This window comes from Juglans microcarpa x Juglans regia, chromosome 1D, assembly GCF_004785595.1.
Source record: "Juglans microcarpa x Juglans regia isolate MS1-56 chromosome 1D, Jm3101_v1.0, whole genome shotgun sequence".
Taxonomy (NCBI): Eukaryota; Viridiplantae; Streptophyta; class Magnoliopsida; order Fagales; family Juglandaceae; genus Juglans; species Juglans microcarpa x Juglans regia.
Window position 1 is genome coordinate 37,879,142 of NC_054594.1, and position 26,431 is coordinate 37,905,572.

Here is a 26,431-nt window from a genome sequence, read left to right on the forward strand (position 1 = left end):
GAGTTTTGGTCAGCTTTCTTTTATGATCTCTTGAGGGAGGAATATGCTAGAAAATTACATGGCATTATGGGCACTTTAATGATAAAAAAGATATTGTTGGAACTTGGTTCTAGAAATGATAAGCCTTCCATCATTGGAAAAATGCAAAGCCTAAGATGAGTGTGCATATATGGTCATGGATTAAGCAAAAATCTTTGATTAAAATATTGCAAAAAGAAAAGTTACCGTAATTGTAATCTGGCCATTTACCATATCAATTCATCCTCAATATGCAATCTCACTCGTATTGACATTTATCTTTCTGTCTATCGATCGATCATATATTACGTAATTGCTAACAACCGGCCATTTTATAAATTGGCTGCTATATGCAACAAGACACCTATATCTATAGGTTGGACAGGAAGACCTTGAAAGGATTTGTTTATCTTTTCCTTGTTCCTAGTCATCACATTCTTGTAGGCCCTCGACTCGTGCAGCAGTTTTACTTTTTGTTTTTAAGTAAGCATGCAACAGTTTGTGCATGGTTAAGTAACAGTTAACCTACCAAGCTGCAGATACCAAAGACAAAAAACTACAAAAAAAAAAAAATCTTGGAATGAAGTGGAAAAGCTAGATCTTTGTCTCTCGTAGCTAAATAAACAAGCGTACATGAAATGATATCAGTACTGATAAAAAGTTAAGGCCGAATCGTTCCAGTACAAATTACGTCAAAAATAAAATCTAATTAATCAAGCAGCAACTCATGTTTCTCTTAGCCACAAGAGACTAGAGAATATTCATCAAGAGAGAAGAAAAATAATAAAGAGAGACTCGAGAATAAGTTCAAAAGACAGATACTTCAGGAACTGATCGATAATATATAAAAGCCATAAAATAGGTAGTACATGCTAAATAGATTGGAAATGCGACGTTGTTCATGTCAAATAGATATTTATGCATCTCGCTAGCTATTTGGTCTTCTCAGATGGTAAATTGGTGCAATTAGACAAAACAAAGATTTTGAAAAAGCCCATCTAAGAGTTTCCCAATCGAAGTTCCAAATCTATATCCTCCTTTGAGTCGCGGAGGAAATCGACTTCCAAGTCTAACCTGGCAATCTCATGCTTCTTGAAAATCTTGAGGCCGCCTCTTTCCTTGAAACCATGATCAAATTCTTCGCCCCCATTAAATGATTTTTCACTCTTCAGTTTAGTTAAATCCATGCTTTTCGGACTCAAAGAATCAAATAGGCTACCAACTAAACCCCACTTCGGAGAAGCAGAAGATGGTGAAGTTAATGGCGAAAGTGTGGGAGAAATGAAAGAAGATAACGGGAAAGCAAATGGTGTGAGCCTTGTTGAAGGAGATGATAATGACGAGGATGATGAGGGTGAGAACTTGGGGTTAGGGTTACAGTTAAGGTTGAGAAAAGGGTACTGACCGTCCCTTGGGGGTGACTGTCTCAACCTGGCTCTGTCTCTCCTATGGACATTCATATGGCCACCCAGAGCTTGAGCAGATTTGAATTCCCTTTTGCAGAAGCTACATGTGTAAGATCGTGGGGCCATGAAAACCCATTAACATAATCATCCCCATAGCTTTGGCTATCACAATTCGCTGAATCTTTAGGCATGTTCTTATTTTCGTCGACACAGTACTTAATGGCTCTAGTATCAATACTGTGGTCTTTCAAACTGTTGGTCAAGCTGTTCCTCTCCATGGTTGCTTTTGATGCAGCCAGACCTAGCAAGATCAAAACGACAATAACAGTCTAGCTAGCTCATAAGCATCATATCATCCAGAAAAGAGAATAAATAAAGGAACACATCTCTCAAAACTTAGGGGAGAGAGAGAGACAGAGAGAGAGAGAGAGAGAGAGAGATGATTTATAGAAGTACCGAGTCACTGACCTGAACACAAATGGTGATGATAGAAAAGTTAGGATCGTAATTTTGGAGAGAGTACAGATTTTAAATTGAAGCATAGCCCATGAAATACCTGAGCCGAAGTTTTAGATCCCATTGGAGGCCACCCCCTGAAATATCCTAAATGCTATGTTATGGCCAGTACTACTTGCTACTTATGGAGCCTCGGCCTGCCAGGGTTATGCTTTTTCGCCAAATCTAGCACAGAACAGGTGGATATAAATCCTTCACTCCTCTATAATTATGTCCGTCCAATATAATGCTTGTTTAATTAATAGGTTTAATTAAAGAAACTTAATTAGGAGTGAGAGAAGATGAGGTGATCCTATTACGTGCTTGACCATACGTACGTCGGACCCTGATAGGGTAATATCAGGGGAAAGTCAAGAGTAGGGAGATCAGACTCTTAAGTACGTACTTGATTCCAGCCAATCTCTTTCTGACAATTCCTTAAGCTTAAGTAATGAGCTTAGATTTCATTTTCTTTTAATCACTCCAATAAAAATAAGAATAATGCTACTTTATCTATTAAATTTGTCTATTTATTTTGACATCTCATATATATTTTTTAATTTTTTTTTTTTTTTTTGCTTAATAGTTAAGGAAGTGACTATTTGTGTATTGATATTTTTTTTATATTTTTTAAAAATGTTTTAAAATGAGAAAAAAAATATGAATAAAACAATTAAAAAAATAAAAAGATAATTTTAACCTAACAGTAAGTTGCAGCAAACTATTCTGTGCAGCAGAGGAGCACCGATCAGAAAATAAATAAATGACTTTCCAGAATTCTAAAAGAAGTTGCTCCATAAAGAAAATGAAATATGATCCGCCAATATATATAAATGACGTCATCTTCTATTTTGTAACTTATAAAACCAATGGGTAGTCCACGGGTACTTCTTTTGACTTACATATATATATATATACATCTGTGTGTGAGTGAGATATAATTTAAATAATTAAATTTATATATTTTAATTAGTTTAAATCTGTTTAGAAATAATAATTGTTTAATTTAATATTCAAGTAGAAGTCTTAAATTCCAATCCTATCTCTGTAGTTTACTCTGTTTAAATTTTCTAGAGGGATTGATTTTTTGTTGAAGTAAATAATTGTAACTTGTAAAGAGAGTAGGTGAGTACGTGGAAACGAACTTTTTGTCAAAGTTTTGGTGACGGTTTTGGTAAAGGTACTAGAATGAAATATTTTGATAATGATATCGTTTCAGAATATTCTATACATGGATAAGTTATATATATATATATATACATACATATACATATACACAAACTATATTTCAAAATAATAACAAAATAAGTCATAAAGTTAATAATACTTCTCAATACAAATCTTAAGTTTTAATAACACACATACTTTAAAATTAAATAAGTTCTCAATCTAGCTATTAAAATAAAATCACTAATCTTTATTAATAAGATAATAAGGATCATAAATAAATATATAAATACATAAATATATATATATATATATATATTGTATTTAATTTGCTTAACATATTCGTGGCCATCCAAATTCAACGAAGTAATCGAACGGTGATCTTCTCATACATCGCTGATACCAGCTTCCTTAATGTGTTTCCATCATTGGCTGCCAATAATATATTAATAACTTGGGGCGCTACCCGCATAGTACGGAGCGGGGGCACCCTCTCCCCAACCCCCGACCCCCGCCTCACACCATGTCGGGGGAGGGTTTCCTACCCAACCCCGGTACCAAGGGGTGGGGTTGAAACCGCACCCATCTCCGCCCCTTGCTCAACCCAATGACACATTAGGTCTAAAATGAATTTTGGATCTAAGATTTTTTTAGACCCAAATATAAACTTCTTATAGTTGTATTATGAATTGTCTTGATCTCCTAAGCCAACCATTATATAGGAGGCCAAGGCAATACAATTGTCATACTTAAGTAATATAAGACTTACTACAATAGTCATACTTAAGCAATGTGGGACTTAACAGTAAGTCTTACATTGCTTAAATATGACTATTATATTGTATTGACCTCCTATATAATGGCTAGCCTAGGAGGCCAAGACAATTCATTAACTTGAATTCAATTTCAAATTTTTAACAAATTGTATATATCTATATACAATATATTTATATAAATATTAAAAGTTATAATTTTTTATATTGAAAAGAGGAGGGGTGTGAAGCAAGGGGCGGGGTCCCGCTAGGGTCAACCCGCCCTCCACCCCCACATGGAGTGTTCCATGCAATGCATGGTAGCCTGCCTGCCCATGCGGGTGAGAGGTAGTAGAGGGCGGGCCTCGCTGCCCACCCTTATTAATAACGTATGTACTTGTAGGCAATTTGGAAAGAGAACTCAAAGAAGTACAAAATAAAAATTGTACTAAAATAACAATTGGTCATCGATTCCTCTGTGATGCTAACAACAAAATGGAAAAATATCCCTCACATTCTGTTGAACTACAAACCTGTCCAAGATTCTAAATAGTTGCTAGCCCATGTACCGGCTGAAACAACTTGGTACACTTGAAATTTGAACTGATATGAAGCAGAACTCTTTTCCGTACCAACAAATACGACCAGTACGGTACAAAATTAAAAACATTACTTTTTTGTACTTCCAAGTCTAACCTGGCAATCTAAAATGTAGTGACTTCCAATTTCTAATAGTGACACGTCGGTTCCTAAGAAATTGCCAAGATATCCTACAATGAATATTTATTATTTTTCCGGAAAGAAGAGACAACTATTCACCATTTTCTGAGTCAATCTCTCGACATTTTTTTGTGTGATATTCAAATATAATATCATTAGAAGATAATAGAAGGACAATCGATGGCAAAAAATAAAAGATAAAAAAATAGTGTATAACAGTACTTATTTAAATAAATCTCCACTCAACTCATCAATTTGAAAAGTGGTTATACTCAACTCCCAATTATCAAAGGCCTTCCAAAATGGCGGTCTTGGATTCCAACCCCTCTTTTAACCAACTCATCATGACATGCAGGTATTCATAACAACGGCAATATCTTCCCTTTTTAACTTTGAGCACAAATGAATTAGACATATGATCTATGATAAAAGCATGCCCTCAAGTCAATGTACTTGGTAATTAAGTTGGTAACTAACTGCATGCATGCAGCATGATCATGTTGCTCCTGCACCACGTACGTTAACGTGGTGCAATATTGGATAATGGATACTTGGTGTTATATATTGACTTGTGATACTCTTGTCAATAATATTGGATATTGCATATATATAACTTAAAAAGTCCAAAGAAAAATTTATCAACGGCCTTTCACCCTGAAAAAAGATGCATGATTACTGCCGAAAATTAGCTAGCAAAGAACCACCAGCTAGCTTAATCGAGCCAAAAAGGATAGTACGTACGTACCTTCACAGGTTAACCTGCATGCATGGAGGTATTACAATATTTCCTTGAATAAAGAGAAGAAACAAAAATTAAATAACCGAAAGTGAATAAAGAAATTAAGAAAAGGTGTTAAAATATTTTCTTGCTGTCCGAACCTAGTCTTGATCGATCCTCTCTCTCTCTTGCCTGCATGGAGATCGAGAGCATTAATTTGAGATTCCTTTTTGTGGAAGGGTAGCTCACTTAATTTGAGATCCTCTCTCTCTCTTGCCAATGCCTGTTGCTTGGAGCACCTTATATTTGCACCAATGAGGAGGACCAATCTAAATGGTCTACTTAGCTAGTACGTAGGTTAGAACTTACTTGATATAAGTCGTGATTTTTGGAACATTCTTAATTAATTTGTCCTGGCCGGTACCCGGTACCCGGTCTTGGACATGCATGGGAATAAAAACCCTCGGTCTCGACTCTCTGGACTTCCGTAGCATGGTCTGCGCGTGACAAAATTAATTATTAGCTTCGAGGCAGATGATCAGCCTGTTCGCCGTTTTACATTAAAAAAACACTATCTAATCTATATATATATATATGGAGTCAATATTACGACATTGAGGCCCAATTAAAAATTGGTTAGCACTTTTATTTTTTGTTATATAGCACATGTTCGATCGTTTGGGCTAAGGAGATGATTCCACGTCGCTCATTCATCTTGTGGCTCGAAATTCAGGAAAAACTAATTAATACCCAGGGCTGTCTATTAATCAACCCGTGCATATAAACCCAAGACGTAACATATGTCTGATATCTGCAACACCGAGGTGAAAAGACCGAATCATTTTTCCCTATCCTTTTGCGAAGCGTATATTCAAGTTCCTTTTGAACAATACGATAAGTCATGGAGACGACCATTTTCAATCATTCAATGAAGCCTTAGTAGTTTACACAGTCCCACTATTTCATAGAAAGGAAATCTCAGTGCACCAAGATTTCCTTTTTCATTTTCTGGTAAAAAAGAGAGCTTTATTAGACAACCCGTTTAGAAAAGAGATCCTACCCTCGTTGAGCGAGATTTTCTGAAAGACCTGCAGCCAGTTAGATGCAACCATGCCATGCTAAATGCGGCCATGATTTCCTGGGGTTCTATAGCCGAAATTGCAGGTTCTACCTGCTTAAGTTACGACACGGTGCATGCCGGATCTTCTACTCAGTTTAAAGAAAAATGTGAGCTGGCTGCAGGCTTTAAGTTTAAGCTGGCTTATATAAAAGGGATAACTACTATTTCTATTTTTATCTAAAATCCAGAGAAACAGAATAAAGATATCAGGTGTATAGGGGTAAATGAAGCTTTGATGGACGTTGCTACTGCTGAATAAGAATCAAATTACCATTGCCACTTGCTTTCTGTCTCATCAACTTTGAACATTGCTTCTCTGGCATGACGAAAACATTCCCATGTATGATCAGTCTCTCTGGATCAGTACTCTTTTCTCACGCACACACAGACAGGCGCAGACGAACGTGATGATCTACTGGGTAAGACCAAATTGAAGTTAGCTAGCTAGATTCACTAATAATAATATTGGAGCACGTGGACCATGAAGAAGAGGGTGGGGAGAGGCTTATTGTAAAGTGCTTTTGTGGGGGGAACAGATCCTTGCAATTGGCAAGTTCTTTACAGGACACTCGTGAGTTACGATACAGGCTTCCGGTTCGTGGAGACAGGTCGATCTATTAATTGATCATCGCCTAAGTTCAGAAATCCAGAAATTATCGGATTTGTTGATTTGCCATGAGACCTAGCCTATTGATGATCAGAGTTGGAATAAAACGTAGGTTCTCCGTTGAGTTTAAGCCCATTAAATTCTACTCTTCGTTCCAGCTAGCCAACACACCTGGCCAACTTCATGAGTAGCACTTCATGTCAAATATCATTTTCATTTGCAATTAAATCTGCAACGTTTGTGTTCAGAATTAATAAATGTATTGTAAATTTTTAACTATAGATAACTATTTAGAAAAAAAAAAACTATAGATTACTATTAAGTCAAGAAGATAACAAGAAGAATGAAGAGATGAATCGAACGCTTTGTTAAGCCAAATATAACTATTTTTTTTTTTTTTATTATCATATTATTTGCTCTTTTTTTCTTTTTTTTTAATAAATGGAGGTCAAACCCCCTTATTAAAAAGCATCCTCATAGAAAGGTGGAGGATGAACCCGTGGTAACAATAAAGAACATAAGATCTCAAAAACAGAGACAAACAAATAGCAAAGATCCAGCTAAAGCCACTACTAAATCCTAGATTTAGTTCTAGCTAAGAACTGTTATTCTATGAAAGGTTTAAACCTGCTGCATGCTCCAATTCGTGCCAGTCCATCAGCCAATTAAGGAATTATACTCCCTATATTATTTGCTCTTTAATATTCCAAAGCGCGCAGGCTTTGCTTGTTTATAAATTTCCCTTCGATCTGGCCATGAGGCTAGCGCTTAAGACTCATGGAGACACGTTGATCAAAATTTAACAATCTAAAACAATTAATTAGAAATAATGATTTGGTTTGCTGGTGGAAGAGTACATCTATCATGTGTGTGAGGGGAAAAAAATACACTAGCCCATAAATTAGGTCTAACCCATCAAGATATCACTAGGGACAAAAGAGGGGGCTAAAAGAGGTATAAGGGTTGTAAATGTCAGGAGGGATCAAGTAGAGCAAGCCAGACACGCTAATGGGAGAAGTCATATTATGGCAGAGAGCTTCAGAGCAGGCCAAAAAAAAGTAGTTTAAGGAAGGAAGCTGACACATGCAACAAATGGGTATATATATAAAGCATACAGCTAGATGAAAATAAATAAATTAATGAACGACTTCTACTTCTCTAGGGGGAACAAGCTCTCCCTTAATAAGATCTTCTTCTTAAAGCAACCCGAAAAGGAAGACATCGCCCTCAACAAGAAGAGCTTCAACCTTTTCTATACAATGAGATATGAGGATCCATGAGTGATTGTAAACTGATATATTATATTAGAAACTTCCCTCTCCAAATCCCGTGGACGTAGACATATTGTCGAACCACGTAAATCTTGTATCGTCTCTTTTTACTTTCACAGTATTTATTTTCCATTCACTGCCATCGACGTACGACCCGTCATTGTACAGCTGTACCGGAACACTACCGAGGGCTCCAAATAATTCACATCGCGGTACCAGGGGTGTGGATTTGCCCAGGCCCGCGAAACACGACATCAATAATGTAGAAGACATACAGAAAAAAGAAAAATTATATTCTTAAGTTGGGGTGTAGAACACACTTAATAAATTAGTTATAATATGACATAATTTCATTTAGATGGTAAATTTTAAAATTTGAATTACAAATAAAATTTGACTATGTGAAAAATATGTTCTACGCACATACTTGAAAAAAAAAATAATTTCAATATATATAATATATCTTAACCGACCTCCGTTTCTTTTCTTTAAGAAAATAGATCTAGAAATTACAGACCGGTTCATGTTTATGCGAGAGGTTTTGCTACTCATCATTTCACACACCATATTTATTTAGTTCTATTCCTCTTAAGCCAATTGATTTATTCTACTCCTCATTCATACACTACATATTTGATAAAATAAAAAAATAAAAAATTATATATAATGTGTAATATGAAAATGATGAATATAATTTTTCTTATAGATTGGTGACAATTTTTACTGTGCTGGGAAAAGGCATGCCCATTGCCTACATTGGAGTGAACAACCAATTAGGCTCACTTTCCTGGGCCCAATTAAACCACTTATTTGCAACCGAGCCTTACAAAATAATTGTGGTTTCCAGCCCAAACCCAAGTTTTCTGGCCTTATATTGATCGAATTATCGATATTCCGGCCCCCAAAAAAAGAGACCATTGGATCAGTAGAAAGTTGCCCAATATCTTCCTCTGCACTTGTTCATGAATCAGAGTGTTGCGAAGTTAGAAGACTTGCATCAAAGGGTTCGACAATGCCCATCACTTTACAGATCCAAGAACAACATAAGCAGCTAGGAATCAATTTAAAGAATAAACCAAAAAAAGGGGGAAAAAATGAAGTGAAAGGAGGGAGGGGGAAATTTGTTATGATTTATTAAGCTCTTTCAACAACATAAAACTTTTCACTACATGAAATCAAATCACAGGTCACTCTAGTTATGAGTCAAGGCTTAAACATACAACAAAGCACATTCTCTCTTCTCCCTAAAATGCACCAGAAAGCTGAAGCTGGAAATACTCCAACTCTCTCTCCAACTCAAGGTTCTTCCTCCTCTCATTCTCCAACTCCACCTTCAGCCTCTGAATCGTATGAGCCATCTGCTCCTCGCAGCTCATGTCCCCAAATGTTTGCTGACGATACTGACCAATCAGAAAGCACACTGTTGCCCTCTGCTCATCCAAGCTACTCTTCAACGCAAACAGATCCGCCAGGAACGCTTCCCCGTCAAAAGTCCCACCTCTAACCTCAGTACCCTCACCTACATTTACATTCTTACCCTTACTAATACGACCGCCCGGTACTCCCGGAGTCTCCTCAACAACATGACCCGAAGAACTTGGAATCAACTCGCCTGCAGATACAGTACCCGACTCGCCTTCCTGCTGGTCTTGAATTATAGTTTCGCTGCCAAACCGAACTTGTTTCGCGACTGAATCGTCTTGGGACTCTGTTGGGAATACTGGCTCGAGTTCAAATCCGTCCTCGTTCAAGTTCCATCCACTAATCCTTCTATGTTTTGTCTTCTGCCTCGCTGAGTCGTCCTCACAATCATCCTCGTCCTCCTCATCATCATCGCCAATATTATTGGTCGTCGACCCCGCATGTATAGCCTTTCTTTCTTTGAACCTTTCTTCAACGCTAGGCAACCCCTGCAACACATTCTTTACGAGGAAATCACAACTCTTGCAATTCTTGAAGAATGAATGCTTCAGCAGCTTCTCGGCAGAGGGCCTCTTTACTGGGTCTTGATCGAGACAGGAAGCCACCATGTCTTTGAAAGCCTTCGAGAACTTCTTGTTCTTGTCCTTCTCTTGTTTTTCATAGTCTGCGAATCGAAATCGCCTCGTGATCTTCAGGAGCAGAGACTTTGAAGGGGGAAGGTGGGACAACGGAGGGCGTCCGTGGGACAATTCTAGTGCGGTGATTCCAAAGGACCATATATCAGCCTTGAAACTGTACCCGCTGTGCGAGTGTACCACCTCCGGCGCCATCCAATAGGGCGTGCCCGCAACATCAGTGAGCATCAAAGACGACGATGAGGACCCCTCTTGAGTCGAATTCGACTCGTAAATCGAGGCGGAGACGCCAAAATCTGCAAGCTTAACTGACCCGTTCGAATCTAGAAGAATGTTTCCGGCCTTGATGTCTCTGTGAAGGTGTCCTTGGTCGTGAAGATAGGACAAGGCGTTTAGGATTTCCTTGAGAACAATGGCAATACATGGCTCGGTTAAGCCGTCCGGGAAAGAAGATGAAATGATGGATTGTAAAGAGCCAGCAGACATGAATGGCATCACGACCCAGAGGCGACTTTGAACTGTGAAGGAACAGTATGCGTTGAGGATGTTGGGGTGGGAGAGAAGCGACATGGTCTTCGCTTCGCGCCTAACATCGTCGAAACTAGCCCGAAATTGATCGAGATCGATTGATTTGATTGCCACTACCGTGGAGTTCATGGGCACGCATATGGCCTTGTAAACAATAGCGCTAACACCAACGCCAATTTCATCAATAATCTTGTAGGAGATCGGGTCCAGTGGGTATTGGACCCTTTTCGGCTCTTCTTCTTCCTGAGCCATGAATCGACGTTGATCTTTGGATGGGGTTTGGATGAGGATTCTTGAAGAGATGGGGAAGCAGAGAAAGTAGAAATTTTAAGCGGTTTTCTTGTGAGGGTCGAAAAGCAGAGGCACTGTTTGAAGGGCGGTGATATGCTTTGAATTGAGCGTGAGACGATGCATGTGAGCTCTAATTGCTTTATTTATAACATATGCGTTCGTTGGAGTACGCGTGTGCACGCGCGCGGAATGGCTTCTTGGAGCTTCTAATGCAACTGCAAAGATCAATAACTGGTTTCAAAGCGATACATCAAGAATTAGAAAGCTGAAGAGTTAGATAGATTTCTTAGTAAAGATAGTAAGTGCATGCAACTAAACTAGTGATTAGTTTGTCTTTGACATATCGAATGTCTTCTCTTCTTCTGTAGGAAAACTAATCTTGGATGATCCAATCACCCAAAAATGCAAGAAGATTCAAGAAAGTGCAAGAACTCTTCTGAGAAGAAATTGTATTCACTGCATATTGCGAAGTGAAAAACTAAAGTACAAAGTTGAGTTTATAAAAACACTCATTTTTTTACATAAAAAGTCTGATAAGAGGAGTGTGATAACTCTTTATAAAGATCAGGATGAGTTTGTTCTTAAGCCTTGTAGAACTTCTCAATACACCCCCTCACGAGTGAGCCGGTATTCTCAGTACTATCATTGTGGGTAGGTCGTAGGAATCCATCATCGGTTATAGGTTAACCTGGCTCTAATACTACATAAAAATACTCATTTCTCTCCATAAAAAGCTTGATAGAAGGAGTGTGGTAACTCTTTATAAAGATTAAAATGAGTTTATTTCTAAACCGTGTAGAACTTCTCGACAAAGTTTACATATTTCAATATCTTCCCAGCGATGGTCCCAAACTACTTAAAACAGAATAATCACTTCCTTAACAAAAAAGAAACAATTGGGATAGCAAGTTGTCCAATCCTAGTTGCACATTGAGAAGGGAACACAGCACCGGCAAAAACATACCCTTAGAATAGAGATCATCACAATCTTTCCCATGAACTGATCTAGTTACAGATCGAACAAAGGCATTATTGACACGATTAACATGAAAATATATAATAATAATAATGGACTACTAAACAAGTTCGTATCTCACTTGCCATCGAAGAACGACAGACCCCAAAAACAAGAAAAAAATACAGATTATAACAGACAATTGAGTGACCGATGGTTGAATGCGTCCCTTGTCCTTCCGTATCATCATGCCCTCAATTATTGGGAGATTTATAAATAAGATATAGCATGAGATGAAGACTTGCACAAACATCCTATCCCAATCGCCAACAAAGATCACTCTCAGAAGTCCACCAACGAGGGCAGCCATGTTCAAGATGAGTAGGGCAACCATAGGAAGAAGAAACATGTTTGATGTTTGAAAATCAAATTTTCCCATTTGGTAAAGCTTGACTTGTTCATCGTCCACGACTTTGTTGGTGGGCATGAAACTGGCTTCTCTCATTCCCATCCGCTTCATTATAGCATCTAAGCTTCCATATAAGTGAAATGTAATGGACTAGATCATCCATATTCTTTGTTCATTGATCCATGTTTGGAATGATCCTCCAGTTGTTAGGACCTCATATAAATGTTCAGAGAGGGCCGATAAAAAGATGAACCCAAATATAACAAAAAATGGGTTTGAGACCTGTGACACAATAGATGATCATGTATATTAGCTAGGGTGCGTACGGTGAACCTTCTGTGTGAAGTAGTAAGAGGGCATCGAAAATACGGGCAAGTGTTCTTACCTTAGGGTACAAGGGGATGCCGTTGAGTAGACAGAGCTGGGGAATAATGGCAAAACACCATGCTGACACGAAATAAATTAAAGGGAAAATTGTAATTTCTCCATAACACATGCTCTCAAGAAAAGACATTCTGAATGGTCCATATATAAGAGGGCAGAACTTTGAGAAACCGACTTCTACAATCCCGGAGCTCCATCTGATGCCTTGAGTCAAGAGGTCGTTCAATTTCGTGTTGCCACTACCCAAGAATTGTGGCCTCAATAGATTATTATAATAAATGGAAGTCCAACCTCTGCAATGTAAGATGAACCCTGTGAAGAAATCTTCCGTCACAGACTCATATAAGAATCCAACCTGCAAAGGAGAAATCCAAAATATTTTATCGATTAACAATTCAAATAATAACTACAGAAAAAGGAAAGAAATTTTCATGAGGATTACTTGCCTCTTTACCCCATTTAGTGTCGTTCTCATATGTACAGGAGGCGAATAATTGAGCATCTTTTGGCAATCCAGGTTGTCCCTGGATCACATTAGGCTTGTAGTTTCGGCCAAGGGATTGGATTAATTCATTGGATGAACCAAACGTCTTCTTAAGTTTCTCGATATCAATGTCTGGAGATTAAAGTGCATTTTTCAGTATAATTGTGCCAACAGCAATGGATGAAAAAAAAAAAGCAGCAATAGACGAAGAAGTACTGCAACAAACCTTCTTGTATGGTGCTTCCACATAAGGACGCCCTCTTGATATAAAAGCACGTACCAGACAAGATGGGTCCCTGAAGCCCATCTAGACCTTCCCATAGCACCTAAAACGGGTAAAAAACAGAAAGAGTAATCTCAGTGATATGATATCTGGTCTGTCTTGATCTAGTTATTAAAGACTCTAGATGTGTATGTAAGCTAACATGACTCGGATTCTATTCCCATACCGAAAATGTTGATCTCAGCTGACTGTCATAGATGTCGTTCTTGCTGATGTTGTGGAATCTCTGAGGGAATTGAACGAAAGCGAGCGAGGGTGAGATCTTAGGATCAAGATAGAAACACATTGCTTGCCTTGCTGATGTCGGATCATTGCAATACATGTCACAATCCAGCACTAGTATGTAGGGAGAATTGCTTATCACACTCGATACCCGATGCTGCAATTATGTTAGTCTTAAGTTATTTATTCATTGATGATATTTAGAGAGAGAGAGAGAGAGAGAGGGCGCACAAGGGCATTGAGGGCTCCAGCCTTAAAATTGTGGGGATGAGAAGGCCTTTTCTCGCGAGAAACATAAACAAGGAGAGGCACCTTGGCTTGGTCTACTTGCACTTTGTCGTTGGAATCATCTTGTATCACCTGTCAGCCTCTGAGAATTAGATAATCTAGGTACTTAATTGTGCTATCTGCACGTCTGCATCAAAATGAACTATTAAATCAAATAATTCCTGCTAAATCATGTTATTGTTCCTCTCTTCTCTCAAGCTTTTGACTGTATATATATTTGGTGTATATATTTTCTAAAACAAGTGAGCAATATCTAATGAAATTGAGATATATTTCTTCCTTGGGGTTAAAAAAAAAAAACATTCCGGGCTTATATCATACGTCCTTCGTCATTTCTTAAAGCAGAAACGCAACCTTCACAGAGTAAATCATATAAATGCGAAGAAACGACGGGCGACCGAAATTACTTTGTATTCCCAAAGAATAGGAAGGCTTGTGCAAAATAACCTTGCCTCGATATATCAAGAAAAAAGTGGAAGGGGGAATTCGGAGAGGGATACACAGTGCCTGTATCTCTCTGTCTCTCCGATTCTGGCCCTGAATTCGCTGCGAGAGTTAAGAGGAACTGAACGGGAAAAATGGTACCTGAATTACAGAAGGGTGATCTCGAGCAGTGCTCCTGCTGCTGTCCCCTGGCCCGCCTCTGTCTATTACTTTTATCACCGATTCCTTGAACATCTCGTATCTTTCCTGTAACAATATGATTATCACCCCAAGTGACTATGGCTGCTAAAACACAATATTTCACGTCAGATTAAAACTAAAAGCATGCATGAACACGCATTGATCTCCCACAATTGAACTTCAAAATGCATAACCATTAATCATAATGCGCAAAGACATCCCCACCCCACCCCACCCCCACCCCCACCCCCCCCCCCCCCCCCCCCCCCCCCCCCCCCCCCCCCCCCCCCCCGGCGCCAAACACATGCACACACAAAGACTAACCTTAATCTTCCGTCGCTCTATCATGAACTCGGAAGTCCCAGAGCCTCCATCATCATCTAGAGCTGAAAAATAAGCATTTGGATTCCTGGTAATGATTGCATGCCTCCTACAGAATGGAAGCCACCACCTTGCAAACCTATAAGCCTCCCTCATACCATGCAAAGTCAGAGGAGACCCCCAGTCATCCGAAAGATACACGTGTAGCTTCTCTGCTGGGTAGTCCAGCGCCATGGCCGATAACACAGTATTCATCACCTCCACAAGTGGTTCCTTGTTTGGATCCGCTGTGCATATGAACACATCAACTGCCGGAAGCTTATCATCCTCCGGCAGTCTCTCTGGAAAGACTGTCCGAGTAACAGGACGCCATCGAAAAGCTCGACCGAGAAGCCATATGAAAGAGAGGAGGAGCTCAGAAGCGAACACAAGAAGCCATGGTAGCATGGGTGTGGGTCTGATCTTGTGGTCTTGGAAGAGGAAAGAGGCTCTGTAGCAAATCAAGAAAGCTAAAGCCATGGAGTGGACGAGTGTGTGTGACCTGTGGATAAATATGGATAGTTTGTTGACATGGCAAACATGAAGAGGGAGGGAATCCCCCATTGCTTTCTATCTTCAGCCTCTCTTGTTTGTTGGTGCTGATTTCCTTCGGTAGAAGCATGAGCTCTCAGTCTCTCACTCACGCTTTTAAACTTTAAAGGATGAGCCAATCATTGACCCGTCAAAAAAGTAGACAAACCATTGTGTGCAGCCAAAGGAAATGCTATTGCTATTCTACAAAGGAAATGCTATTGCTATTCTACAAAGTTACAAACCAATGTGTGCAGCCCAAGGAAATGCTAATCTACAGCTGGATGTTCAGAGGAAGGAACATACACAAAAGGTAAATGAAGAGTTAGAAAGTTTGGATTTTGATTTATTGTGTTTAAATTAAAAGAAATTTTATTTTATTTATTGATAAATTATAAATAAAATATAAATAGATTATAACTATATCATTGCTCTACACAAAATATCTACGGCAACTTTTCTCTTAGTGCAGCAGTTTCTGCTGAACCCACTCTTTATCCGTAAATAAAATTATTATGTACAGTGATTTTTATGTATTTTTTTTATATATTATTAATATAATTCGTTAAAATAATAATTTTATATTATATAAAAAAAATCTTATACACCACATTACCATCTCACTTTCATCTTATTATATATAATATAATATATTTATTACTATTAAATAATTATTTATTAGATGATTTTTTATTATCTAATAATATGAAATATGTCATATAAAATATAATAAAATAAATATAAAATAGTAGTATAGTATATAGTATTACTCTTTAAAAAAAAATAAAAAATGCGCAGCCGACCACGTTTATAAATTTGAAGCCTTTCTCCGAGCTGAGTAGGTCCTACCGTCCGTGACTTGGTTGGACGGACAAGTTGAGACGCGTGCTTGTTTTACAATTGTGGATAACTTTACGAAGAAAACTACTTTGTCTCATGTACAGCTCTATTTGACCGTTTGATGGAATTATTATTTTTTATTTAGTAATTAAGAAAATGATTTTAAATGTATTAAAATATTTTTTTAAAATATTTAAATCTATTAAAAATATATAAAAAAAATTATTAAAAAAATAAATAAATATTCAGTCGGTCAAACTTGAGCGGCTACTCTGGGCAGAGTAGCTCGACTCTAACTTTATTCAGCACCATTCAAATTACCGAGTCTCCATCCGTGCTATCACTGAAAACAAAGTAAAACACTTTTCTTGGGTGGCAGCCACACATGGGGGCTCCCAACGATGTTTATTTATTTATTTATTTTGATATTTTTAAATATTTTTTTAAAATTATTAAAAAATATTTCATGAATCATTAAAATTAAATTAAAAAAAAATAAAAAAGAACAACCTGTCAGGACTCAGGAGTCCGATAAGGAGAGCCTCCATTTGTAAAGAGTAGTATTTCTCTTCTTTGAATTTCCAATTTCAAAATATTGGAATAATTCTTTTGAAAAAACGCATAGACAATATAAAATAATTCTTCTAATCAGTTACTATTTACTACTTCACACTCTATGAAAAAAAAACTGTCAGGTGTGGAGTGTAGAGAATAGAGATGAATAGTAGTTGATGTAAAGTAAAACACTTTCTTATAATTATCATTTTGTGATTAAAATTTCGAAGGTTATAAGGAATCTCAAAATCAAGCTTGTATATATATAAATTATAAACTATGTATAAATTATTGAGTAGTGCTATATGTAATTACAGTTTTGCTTACATTTTTACTTATAAAACTTATTTTGTTAGTTTTCTTTTGAAATTCAAATTTTGAATTTCAAATTTTATGATTTTCAACATATCAATAATTGACAGGTGGAGCAGTAGGTTTTTTCTAAATTTTTCTTAAGTACATTTAACATTTTCCTAAATTATTAACAATGTAACAAAAAGGACATAAGAACATGGTACCTAAGTTTAATCAAGTGCTGACGTGACAGGGCAATTTTTTTCCTCTGCTAGGATTTCCTGTGCGACATCGTGTGTGCTAGGGTTTCAGCCTATGCCCACATTGGGAGGCCCTCCAGTAGCCCATGCTACCGGTAGGATTGAGATGGGGTCTTTCAAGTGTTATTAGAGTAATGGATTTGGGCTCATGGTGGGAGAAAATAGTGGTGATAAGGATGAGAAGGGGGCTGCAAAGATGTTAAATGGTTTGGTGGGTGAATACCATACGTTTGCTTAAGCTCTCCAAAGGCCTTTAACTAAAGCCAAGTTTCGTCTTCCTTTGAGGTAGCCAGAATAGATTAACAGAGAATTGTGATTTTTTTTTTTTTTTTACGTAGAGATCGATAGGGTGGTGGAAGATCTCAAATATGTCTTGGTGTTGAAGTTTCAATCCTCGAGGCCTTTGATTGATGTGCTACGTTTAAAGATCATCAAGACACATGATTTTATCGAGGTCCCAATGTTTTGTTTCATTGATGATCTTCATGTATTGCTTCATGTGGCAAAAGAAAAAGATTATATGTATGCATGGGCGAGAGAGCGAAGCGTAGTGGCAAGGTGTCAATTTCGTTTCTTTAATTGGACAGTGGATTTTGACTTGAGAAATGAACCTTCAATTGTGCCACAATGGATTTACATGCGACGGTTGCCGCTTCATTTGTATCAGATGGATGGTCTACAAATTCTAGCATCTTGGTTTGGTAGGTTTCTAGGTACAGATAATGCTACATTATATAGAACGAGGGCTACAAGGGCAAGAATCTGTGTTGAAGTTGATCTTCAAGATGAGCCAATTTGTGGTTTTCCGTTGGTGGAAGGTCAAAATAAGAGGCTATGGCAGGAAGTTGTTTATGAGAAAAGGGGCTTCTAGTGTACCAAATGTTTTTGGCAGGGACATACAAATGTGGTGTGAGGGACTGGTGAGAGTTTCAAGCCAAATCCAATAAAAAAAGGCTGAGGGTGAATGGAAAGGAAGGAGAGGAAATAATTTGGAGGGAAATTGTATAAGGATAAAAAAAAAAAAAAAAAAAAAAAAAAAAAAAAAAAAAAAAAACAAGTTGATTTGACTAATAATATAGATTCTATTCCTTGAGATGATGAAGGGTAAAATTGGACAAAACTAGGAGAGTCAAGTTGATGCAAGACAGAATAAGGGGAGAGACAGGATCGAGAATTACAGCTAGTGCAGCACATCATAAACGATGAACCAGTTCGGCTTGTGGAAGTGTTGGGACATGGAGGGGTTGAGGTAGAAAAGAACAAACTATCAGGAATTGGGGAGGATATAGAGACGGGGGATGTTAACAAAGTGAGATCAAAGAAGGGGGAGAGTGAGAAGATCAGGACGATGGACAATTGCTCTAAGCAAAACATGGACATGCAACGAGAGTTGATGGTAGGAGGGGAAGGTAAGTCGACAGAGAATTTGGAGGAGAGTATGAGAAGCAAGCTAGAAGTTGGAATTGAAATTGTTAATATGTTTGAGGTCTTATCAGAAGGGGAGAATGAAACTGTTCCTGATAGCCAGAAAGTCTATTGTTCAGACCCTGAGTCTAACAACCAGATGTGTGAAACGGGGATTAGGAGTTCTAAAGATTTAGTGGTAAGGAAGTCTCAGAGGGCAAAAGCCCAACCTTAAAATGCACACATCAGTTCTGAGTCCGATGAATTTTAACTACTTTCCAATTTTGTAAGCAATGTTCTTGCATCCTTCACCATACCTTCAACGAGCCAATATGAAATTTTGGTTGGATTTATTAGCATTGAAATAACCACTTGGGAATCCCCTTCAATGACAATATTATTCCACTTTTTTTCCACTGCTAGTCTAACTCTTATTCTTGCTGCTAAAGCCTCACCACAGCTTGAGTTACGGCTTCTTGTAAATTCAGATTTACAAGCTAAAATTTTCCCTAAATGATCCCTAGCTACTGCTACAGCTGTGCTTCCTGAAGATATGACTGCTACATCAAATGATACAGAGATTTGACCAAAAGGAGGTGGACTCCACTTGAGACTATCACTATTCTCCTTTCTATTCCGAGCCCTGTTGTGTTCTTGGTACTTGTTGAGAAAATTTTTCACAAAAAGATTAATAGGAACAGATTGGGAACCATGAATAATTTGATTCCTATAAAAATAGATACTATCCATGGCAACAACAACAAAAACCTGAAAGTTGTGTGATTCATTTTGAGAAATATGCAGATTTGAACTTGGATCTAATAGAGCTAGAACCCAACTTGAAACTCCCAGCCCAGCCAATGCTTCAATATCCAGTGGCCAAGGTGATTGCCTCCAGAGGAAAATGGAATGGGTAATTGTGAAGATAAAGAAGAAATCCAAGGATCTTTCCATACCAAAGTATTTGTCCCATTGTTTATCTGAATGTTATAACTAGAGGTGAGAATCTTCCCTTTCCAGATTTTCGAATCCCTTGGCTTGATTTGAACTTCTAACCAAGAATATTTACTCAAGTATTTATTGGAGAGAATTGATGTCCAGAGCCTTGAGTCCTTACTGAAGAGAGACCACCCAAGCTTACTGAGGAGGGCTTTATTAAAGCTTGAGATGAGCTTGACTCCTAAGCCTCCCATAGACTTCGGTTTACAAATGGAATGCCAAGATTTAGGAGTAAAATTGTGGTTTTTTTTTTGGATCAAAGTCCCACTAAAATCTCATAAAAGATCTATCAATGCTATTAGCAGTAGATTTTGGAATGAGAATACTGGATATGGTATAAGCCGGAATTGAACTCACAACAGATTTGATTAGGGTGGTTCTCCCAGCTTGTGAGAGGAGTTTTGCTTTCCAACCGGCCATTTTGTTTTGTATCTTTTCCTTGATTTCAGTAAAAATATTCTTGCTGCTCTTATCCAAGTTCAAATGAAGACCAAGATATTTGGGATTCTTTGATGATAACTTAAAATTCACCATGGATCTGATTTGTCTAATAGATTCCAAAGGAGTGAATTTATTGAAATGTGTGGAAGACTTGCTTCTATTAATCCTTTGACCCAACCAAGCAGAATATTTATTGAGACAATTTATAAAGGCATTTGCAACACTAGTCGAAGCAATACCATAAAGAATGAGGTCATCAGTAAAAAGAAGATGAGTTAATGTAAAACCATTTCTCCCCATTTTAATCCCTTTTAAAAGCCCCAATGCTTCCTTCCTAAGGATGAGTCTCGAAAGAACTTCACTACCTATAATAAAGAGAAATGGGGAGAGAGGGTCACCTTACCTAAGTCCTCTAGAAGGTTTTATGTAGTCACAGGGCTATCCATTGATCAGCACAAAGAAAGAAACAGTTGTAATACAAGTTTTGATCCAGTTAATCCAAACTGGATGGAACCCGAGACAAGCTAGAACATTCAAGAGAAAATCTCATTCCATGAAATCAAATGCTTTTTCTATGTCAATTTTCATTGTCATCAAACCTTTTTTTTTTTTTCCTTGTCATTTTCATAAAGTGGAAGATTTCTTGAGCTACAATGGTATTTTCTTGGATGACCTTCCCAAGAATAAACGCTGATTGGAAGGGAGGCCATATCATATAAATATGCAATACACGGCCATATATATTGAGCGAGCCATGTGATCATCGATTGGTTAATGTCTATAAATCTAAAATATATAATTTAAAAGTCCATGCCGATAAATATTCAACAATTTAATGAAAGTCTAACAAGGTTGGAATACTTAGGTATCTTCTCAATTTATCTCATCTCATCTAATCATTATAATTTTTCTAAATTTTCATACAAAATAAAATAAATAATTCAACTTTTTTAAATTTTAAAATAAAAATAATATTAAAAAAAATTACTCTAATAATAATTTATTCAACTTTTTAACTTTAATCTCAAATCATATAACGAAAACAACATTTCATCTCATAAAATGAAAAAGGAATAATCGCAGTACTATCTAGGAAAAGCATACCAATTAAACATACAACATAAAAGACGTCCTTTTCATCAACGTACGTACGTACACAAAATAAACCTGAGCTGCTAAATAGTACTATACTCTACTATCTCATTACCTAACAATTGAGATAATAATAGACCCCAAAAACAAGAAAAAAATACAGATTATAACAGACAATTGAGTGACTGATGGTTGAATGCGTCCCTTGTCCTTCCGCATCATCATGCCCTCAATTATTGGGAGATTTATATATAAGATATAACATGAGATGAAGACTTGCACAAACATCCTATCCCAATCGCCAACAAAGATCACTCTCAGAAGTCCACCAACGAGGGCAGCCATGTTCAAGATGATTAGGGCAACCATAGGAAGAAGAAACATGTTTGATGTTTGAAAATCAAATTTTCCAACTCGGTAAAGCTTGACTTGTTCATCGTCCTCAACTTTGTTGGTTGGCATGAAACTGGCTTCTCTCATTCCCATCCGCTTCATTATAGCATCTAAGCTTCCGTACATGTAACATGTGATTGACTTGATCATCCAGGCTCTCTGTTCATTTTCCATGGTTTGAAATGACCCTCCGGTTAATAGCACCTCGTACAAATGCTTAGAAAGAGCCGATAGAAATATGAACACATATACGACAAAAAAAGAATTTGAGACCTGTACGTGCATGACACAAAATCTATGTCAGTAGTTTGTATAGCAATATATATGATCAACTACTTCAATGAAAGTTATTTGAAATATATCAGTGTAATTGGGAATGTTAATAGCTAAAATGAATAATGAGAAAATATGGGTATAATGTGTTCTTACCTTCGGGTACAAGGGGATGCCATTAAGAAGACACAGCTGAGGTATGGTGGCAAAACACCATAATGGCAAGCAATTAATTAGAGGAGAAAATGCAAGTTCTCCATAGCACATGGTCTCGAGAATAGAGATTCTGGGTGGTCCGTATATGAGAGGGCAGAACTTTGAGAAACAGACATCTATTGCGCCGGTGCTCCATCTCGTGCCTTGAATTAAGTAGTCATTCAAATTCGTGGTGCCGTTTCCCAAGAATTGTGGCCTCAATGGATTACAATAGACGGAAGTCCAACCTTTGCAATGTAACCTGAACCCTGTGAAGTAATCTTCAGACACAGAATCATATAAGAAACCAACCTGCCAAGCAGAAATAATCCAAATGTTTTAGGTGAAATACTGTCCGTCAGTAATTCAAACATCAGTGAAGAAAAAGAATATTATGAGTGGTACCTCTTTACCCCATTTAGTATCAGTTTCATATGAACAGGAGGCCTCTAGTAATTGAGTCAATTTTTGCAAACTACGCTGATCATTGATCACATTCGGCTTGTAGATTTGGCGAACGGATTTGATTACTTTGTTGGATGAACCAAATGATCGTTTAAGTTCCTCGAGGTCCATATCTGCAAATTGAACTGGCGTTAATGGAGATAAGCAATTGGCAAGAATACATAGTATTTCATCAGCAATAGATAAAAATGCCGAATAAACTAATAAAATCCAACCTTCATCAATGGTACTTCCATATAACGAAACCCTCTTGATGTAAAAGCCCGAACCAGACAAGATGGGTCCCTTCAGCCCATCTACACCTTCCCATTGCACCTAAAATGGGCAAAAAAATCTTGATCTAAATCTTAAAGGATTGATATGCATATTTAAGCTGATACTCAGATTTTATATCCGTGGTACGTACCGAAAATATTGATCTCAACTGACTGTCATAGATGTCGTTCTTACTGATATTGTGGAATCTTTGAGGGAATTGAACGAATGCGAGCGAGTTTGATATCTTAGAATCAAGGTGGAAACACATTGCTTTCCTTGCTGATGTCGGGTCATTGCAATACACGTCACAATCAAGCACTAGTATGTAGGGGGAGTTGCTTATCATACTTGATACCCGTTGCTGCAATTATGTTAGTTGTAAGTTACTTATACACTAATGGAGCAAACTAAACGCATCTCTTCTCTCTCTCTCTCTCTCTCTCTCCCCCTTTCCCTCTCCCCGTGTATATATATATATATATATATATAAATGATACATACAAGTTCGAAATGTACAAATCCTGTGTATGTTTTTTATAAAAATGCAGACCCACCGTAAAAATGTGTGAAAAAATTACTTTTTCTTGATATAGGACTTACATTTTTACAAAAATTTTGTATATTTTGAACTTATACCTAATATTACTCTCATATATATATATATATATATATGTATGTATAGTACTGCATGTGTGAATGTATCTATGTGAGTATATATATAACGGAGGAGAAGCATACAAGGACATTGAGAGCTCCAGCCTTAAAATGGTGGGGATGAGAAGGCCTTTTCTCACGAGAAACGTAGACGAGGAGAGGCATCTTAGTTTCTAGTACCGTGTCATTGGACTCATCTTGTATCACCTGCCAACCGCTGGGAATTAGATAATCTGACAAATCAATTGTGCTTCATCTGCATCGAAATAAGGAGCCGAATGTATAATTCCAAAAGCCCGGCCTATAGCGTTTTATTGGAAACGATTATTCAAACCTACCACTATTAACACAATATGCGTTTTAAATTTTAATTGAAGTTCCTTCAAGTTCTACTCTGAATTGTACATAAAAATAATAATAAAAACAAACAAATTACTTAGATCTAAACTAGCCTTTATTATTGTTTGATCATCTTTCTATTTGGATCGGAACATCATAGGTTATGTGTTCTCATATCATCTCATCTAATCATTATAATTTTTTTAAATTTTCACACAAAATAAAATAACAATTCAATTTTTTCAAATCTCAAAATATTAATAATAATATTAAAAAAATATTATAACAATATTTTATTTAATTTCTAACTATAATCTCAATTCATTTCAACTCATCTTATCTATTCAAACAAATCAGGCAGGAGGTCTAGCAAGAGTCTTTAATGACGCTATACAACCAATAAGTAAATACCTTTGAGAGCATCAAAATATTAATTTCAGAATAAATAAGTTGAATGCTAAGAAACAAGTGATGGATCAGAATGGCCTCTCAGCCGAATTAATGGCACTATTTAAGAAGAAAAAGAAGAGAGATACTTCAACGACAGAAGGGTGATCTCGAGCAGCACTGCTCCTACTATGGCCTTGCCCGCATCTTTCTCTTACTTGTGTTATAGAGTCCTTCATCATCTCGTACATTTCCTGCACCAATACCTTCCCTGTCAACTATGGTTGCTGAAACACGATTTTTAGGCCGGAAGATATCTAAAAAGGACATATATACAAGCCATTTAAAGAAACAAACAAACAGTTAACCTTAGTTTTTTGGCGCTCTGTCATGAATTCAGAACTCCCAAAGCCTATATCTTCCGCTAGAGCGGAGAAATAAAACTCTGGACACCTGGTCTCGATTCCATACCTCCTGCAAAAAGGAAGCCAGTACCATGCAAACCTCCAGGCTTCCCTCATACCATGCAAAGTCAGGGGAGAACCACCATCATCTGAAAGGTACACGTGAAGCTTCTCTGGGGGGTAGTCCAGCGCCATGGCTGATAACACAGTGTTCATCACCACCACAGTTGGTTCTTTGTCTGGATCTGTAGTGCATATGAATACGTCAATGGCAGGGAGCTTATCGTCTTCCGGTAGTCGTTCTGGAAAGACTGTCCGAGTAACAGGATGCCATCGAAAAGCTTGGCCAAGAAGCCATATGAAAGAGAGGAGGAGTTCAGAAACGAACACAAGAAGCCATGGTAGCATGGGTGTGGGTCTGATCTTGTGGTCTTGGAAGAGGAAAGAGGCTCTGTAGCAAACCAAGAAAGCTAAAGCCATGGAGTGGACGAGTGTGTGTGACCTGTGGATGAATATGGATAGTTTGTTGACATGGCAAACATGGAGAGGGAGGGAATCCTCCATTGCTTTCTATCTTCAGCCTCTCTTGTTTGTTCGTACTAATTTCCTTCGGCAGAAGCATGAGCTCTCAGTCTCTCACGCACGCTTTTAAATGATCAGCCAATCATTGACCCGTCAAAAAAGTAGACAAACCAATGTGTGCAGCACAAGGAAATGCTACTCTATAAAGTTGTGTGCAGCCCAAGCAAATGCTATTCTACGGCTGGGCAGCCCAAGCAAATGCTATTCTACGGCTGGTGTGCATAGGAAGGAACATACACAAAAGGTAATTGAAGAGTTTGGGGAGGTTCGGGATTTTAGATGAGAGAAAAAATTCTGATTTTATTTTATCTTATTTTATATTATTTTATATTATTTTCAATTATAATTTAAATATAAAATTTTTAAATTAATTATTATAATTTTTTTAAAATTTTAAATAAAAAATAATTCCAACATTTTTAAATCTTACAAATAAAAAAAAATTATAAAATTATATTATTACAATATTTTAATTTAATAATATTTTTTATTCAATTTTTTTCCCTTTTCTAAAATCTTAAAAATAATCAACTCAAACTATCTTATTAATATTTACAAACTATCATTTCATTTCAGTCTTTAAACAAATCCTGAGAACTCTTTACAATTTTTTTACTATCTTCAAATAAGATAATATTTTTTTAAATGTTTATTTTAGTATTGATTTTGATTTATTGTGTTTAAATTAAAAGAAAATTTATTTTATTTATTGATAAATTATAAATAAAATATAAATAGATTGTAAATTTATCATTGATTACACAAAATATCTACGGCAACTTTTGTCTTCAGTACAACAGCATCTGGTGGAGGTTCGGTTTAGCTTTATATTATAAACAAAATAATACGCAGCCAACCACGTTTATAACTTTTGCAGCCTTTTTTCGATCTGAGTAGGTCCTACCG

General features: G+C 37.1%; 3 protein-coding genes and 1 pseudogene across 3 annotated transcripts; all 4 read right to left on the minus strand.

Annotated features, from left to right (window-relative positions):
- Positions 1-845: 845 nt before the first annotated feature.
- LOC121252098 (transcriptional regulator SUPERMAN-like) lies at positions 846-2,037 on the minus strand. Its single transcript, XM_041151587.1, is given in 3 exon segments — positions 846-1,546; positions 1,549-1,725; positions 1,893-2,037. Coding segments are annotated over 2 exon segments (684 nt in total). The 5' UTR covers positions 1,703-1,725; positions 1,893-2,037; the 3' UTR covers positions 846-1,016.
- A 7,170-nt stretch (positions 2,038-9,207) lies between these two features.
- LOC121252106 (serine/threonine-protein kinase BLUS1) lies at positions 9,208-11,258 on the minus strand. The gene has a single exon (XM_041151593.1). The coding sequence runs from the start codon at positions 11,109-11,111 to the stop codon at positions 9,519-9,521; it is 1,593 nt and encodes a 530-aa protein (XP_041007527.1). The 5' UTR covers positions 11,112-11,258; the 3' UTR covers positions 9,208-9,518.
- An 844-nt stretch (positions 11,259-12,102) lies between these two features.
- On the minus strand, positions 12,103-15,817 carry LOC121252122 (annotated as a pseudogene).
- LOC121252114 (cellulose synthase-like protein G2) lies at positions 12,103-25,679 on the minus strand. Its single transcript, XM_041151599.1, has 9 exons — positions 24,908-25,679; positions 24,689-24,793; positions 23,898-24,020; positions 23,308-23,520; positions 23,117-23,216; positions 22,842-23,014; positions 22,398-22,748; positions 21,739-22,241; positions 12,103-12,293 (listed from the first exon to the last, which is right to left on the minus strand). Exons 1-9 carry the CDS (start codon positions 25,505-25,507, stop codon positions 12,227-12,229), a joined length of 2,235 nt encoding a protein of 744 aa, XP_041007533.1. The 5' UTR covers positions 25,508-25,679; the 3' UTR covers positions 12,103-12,226.
- Positions 25,680-26,431: the final 752 nt, after the last annotated feature.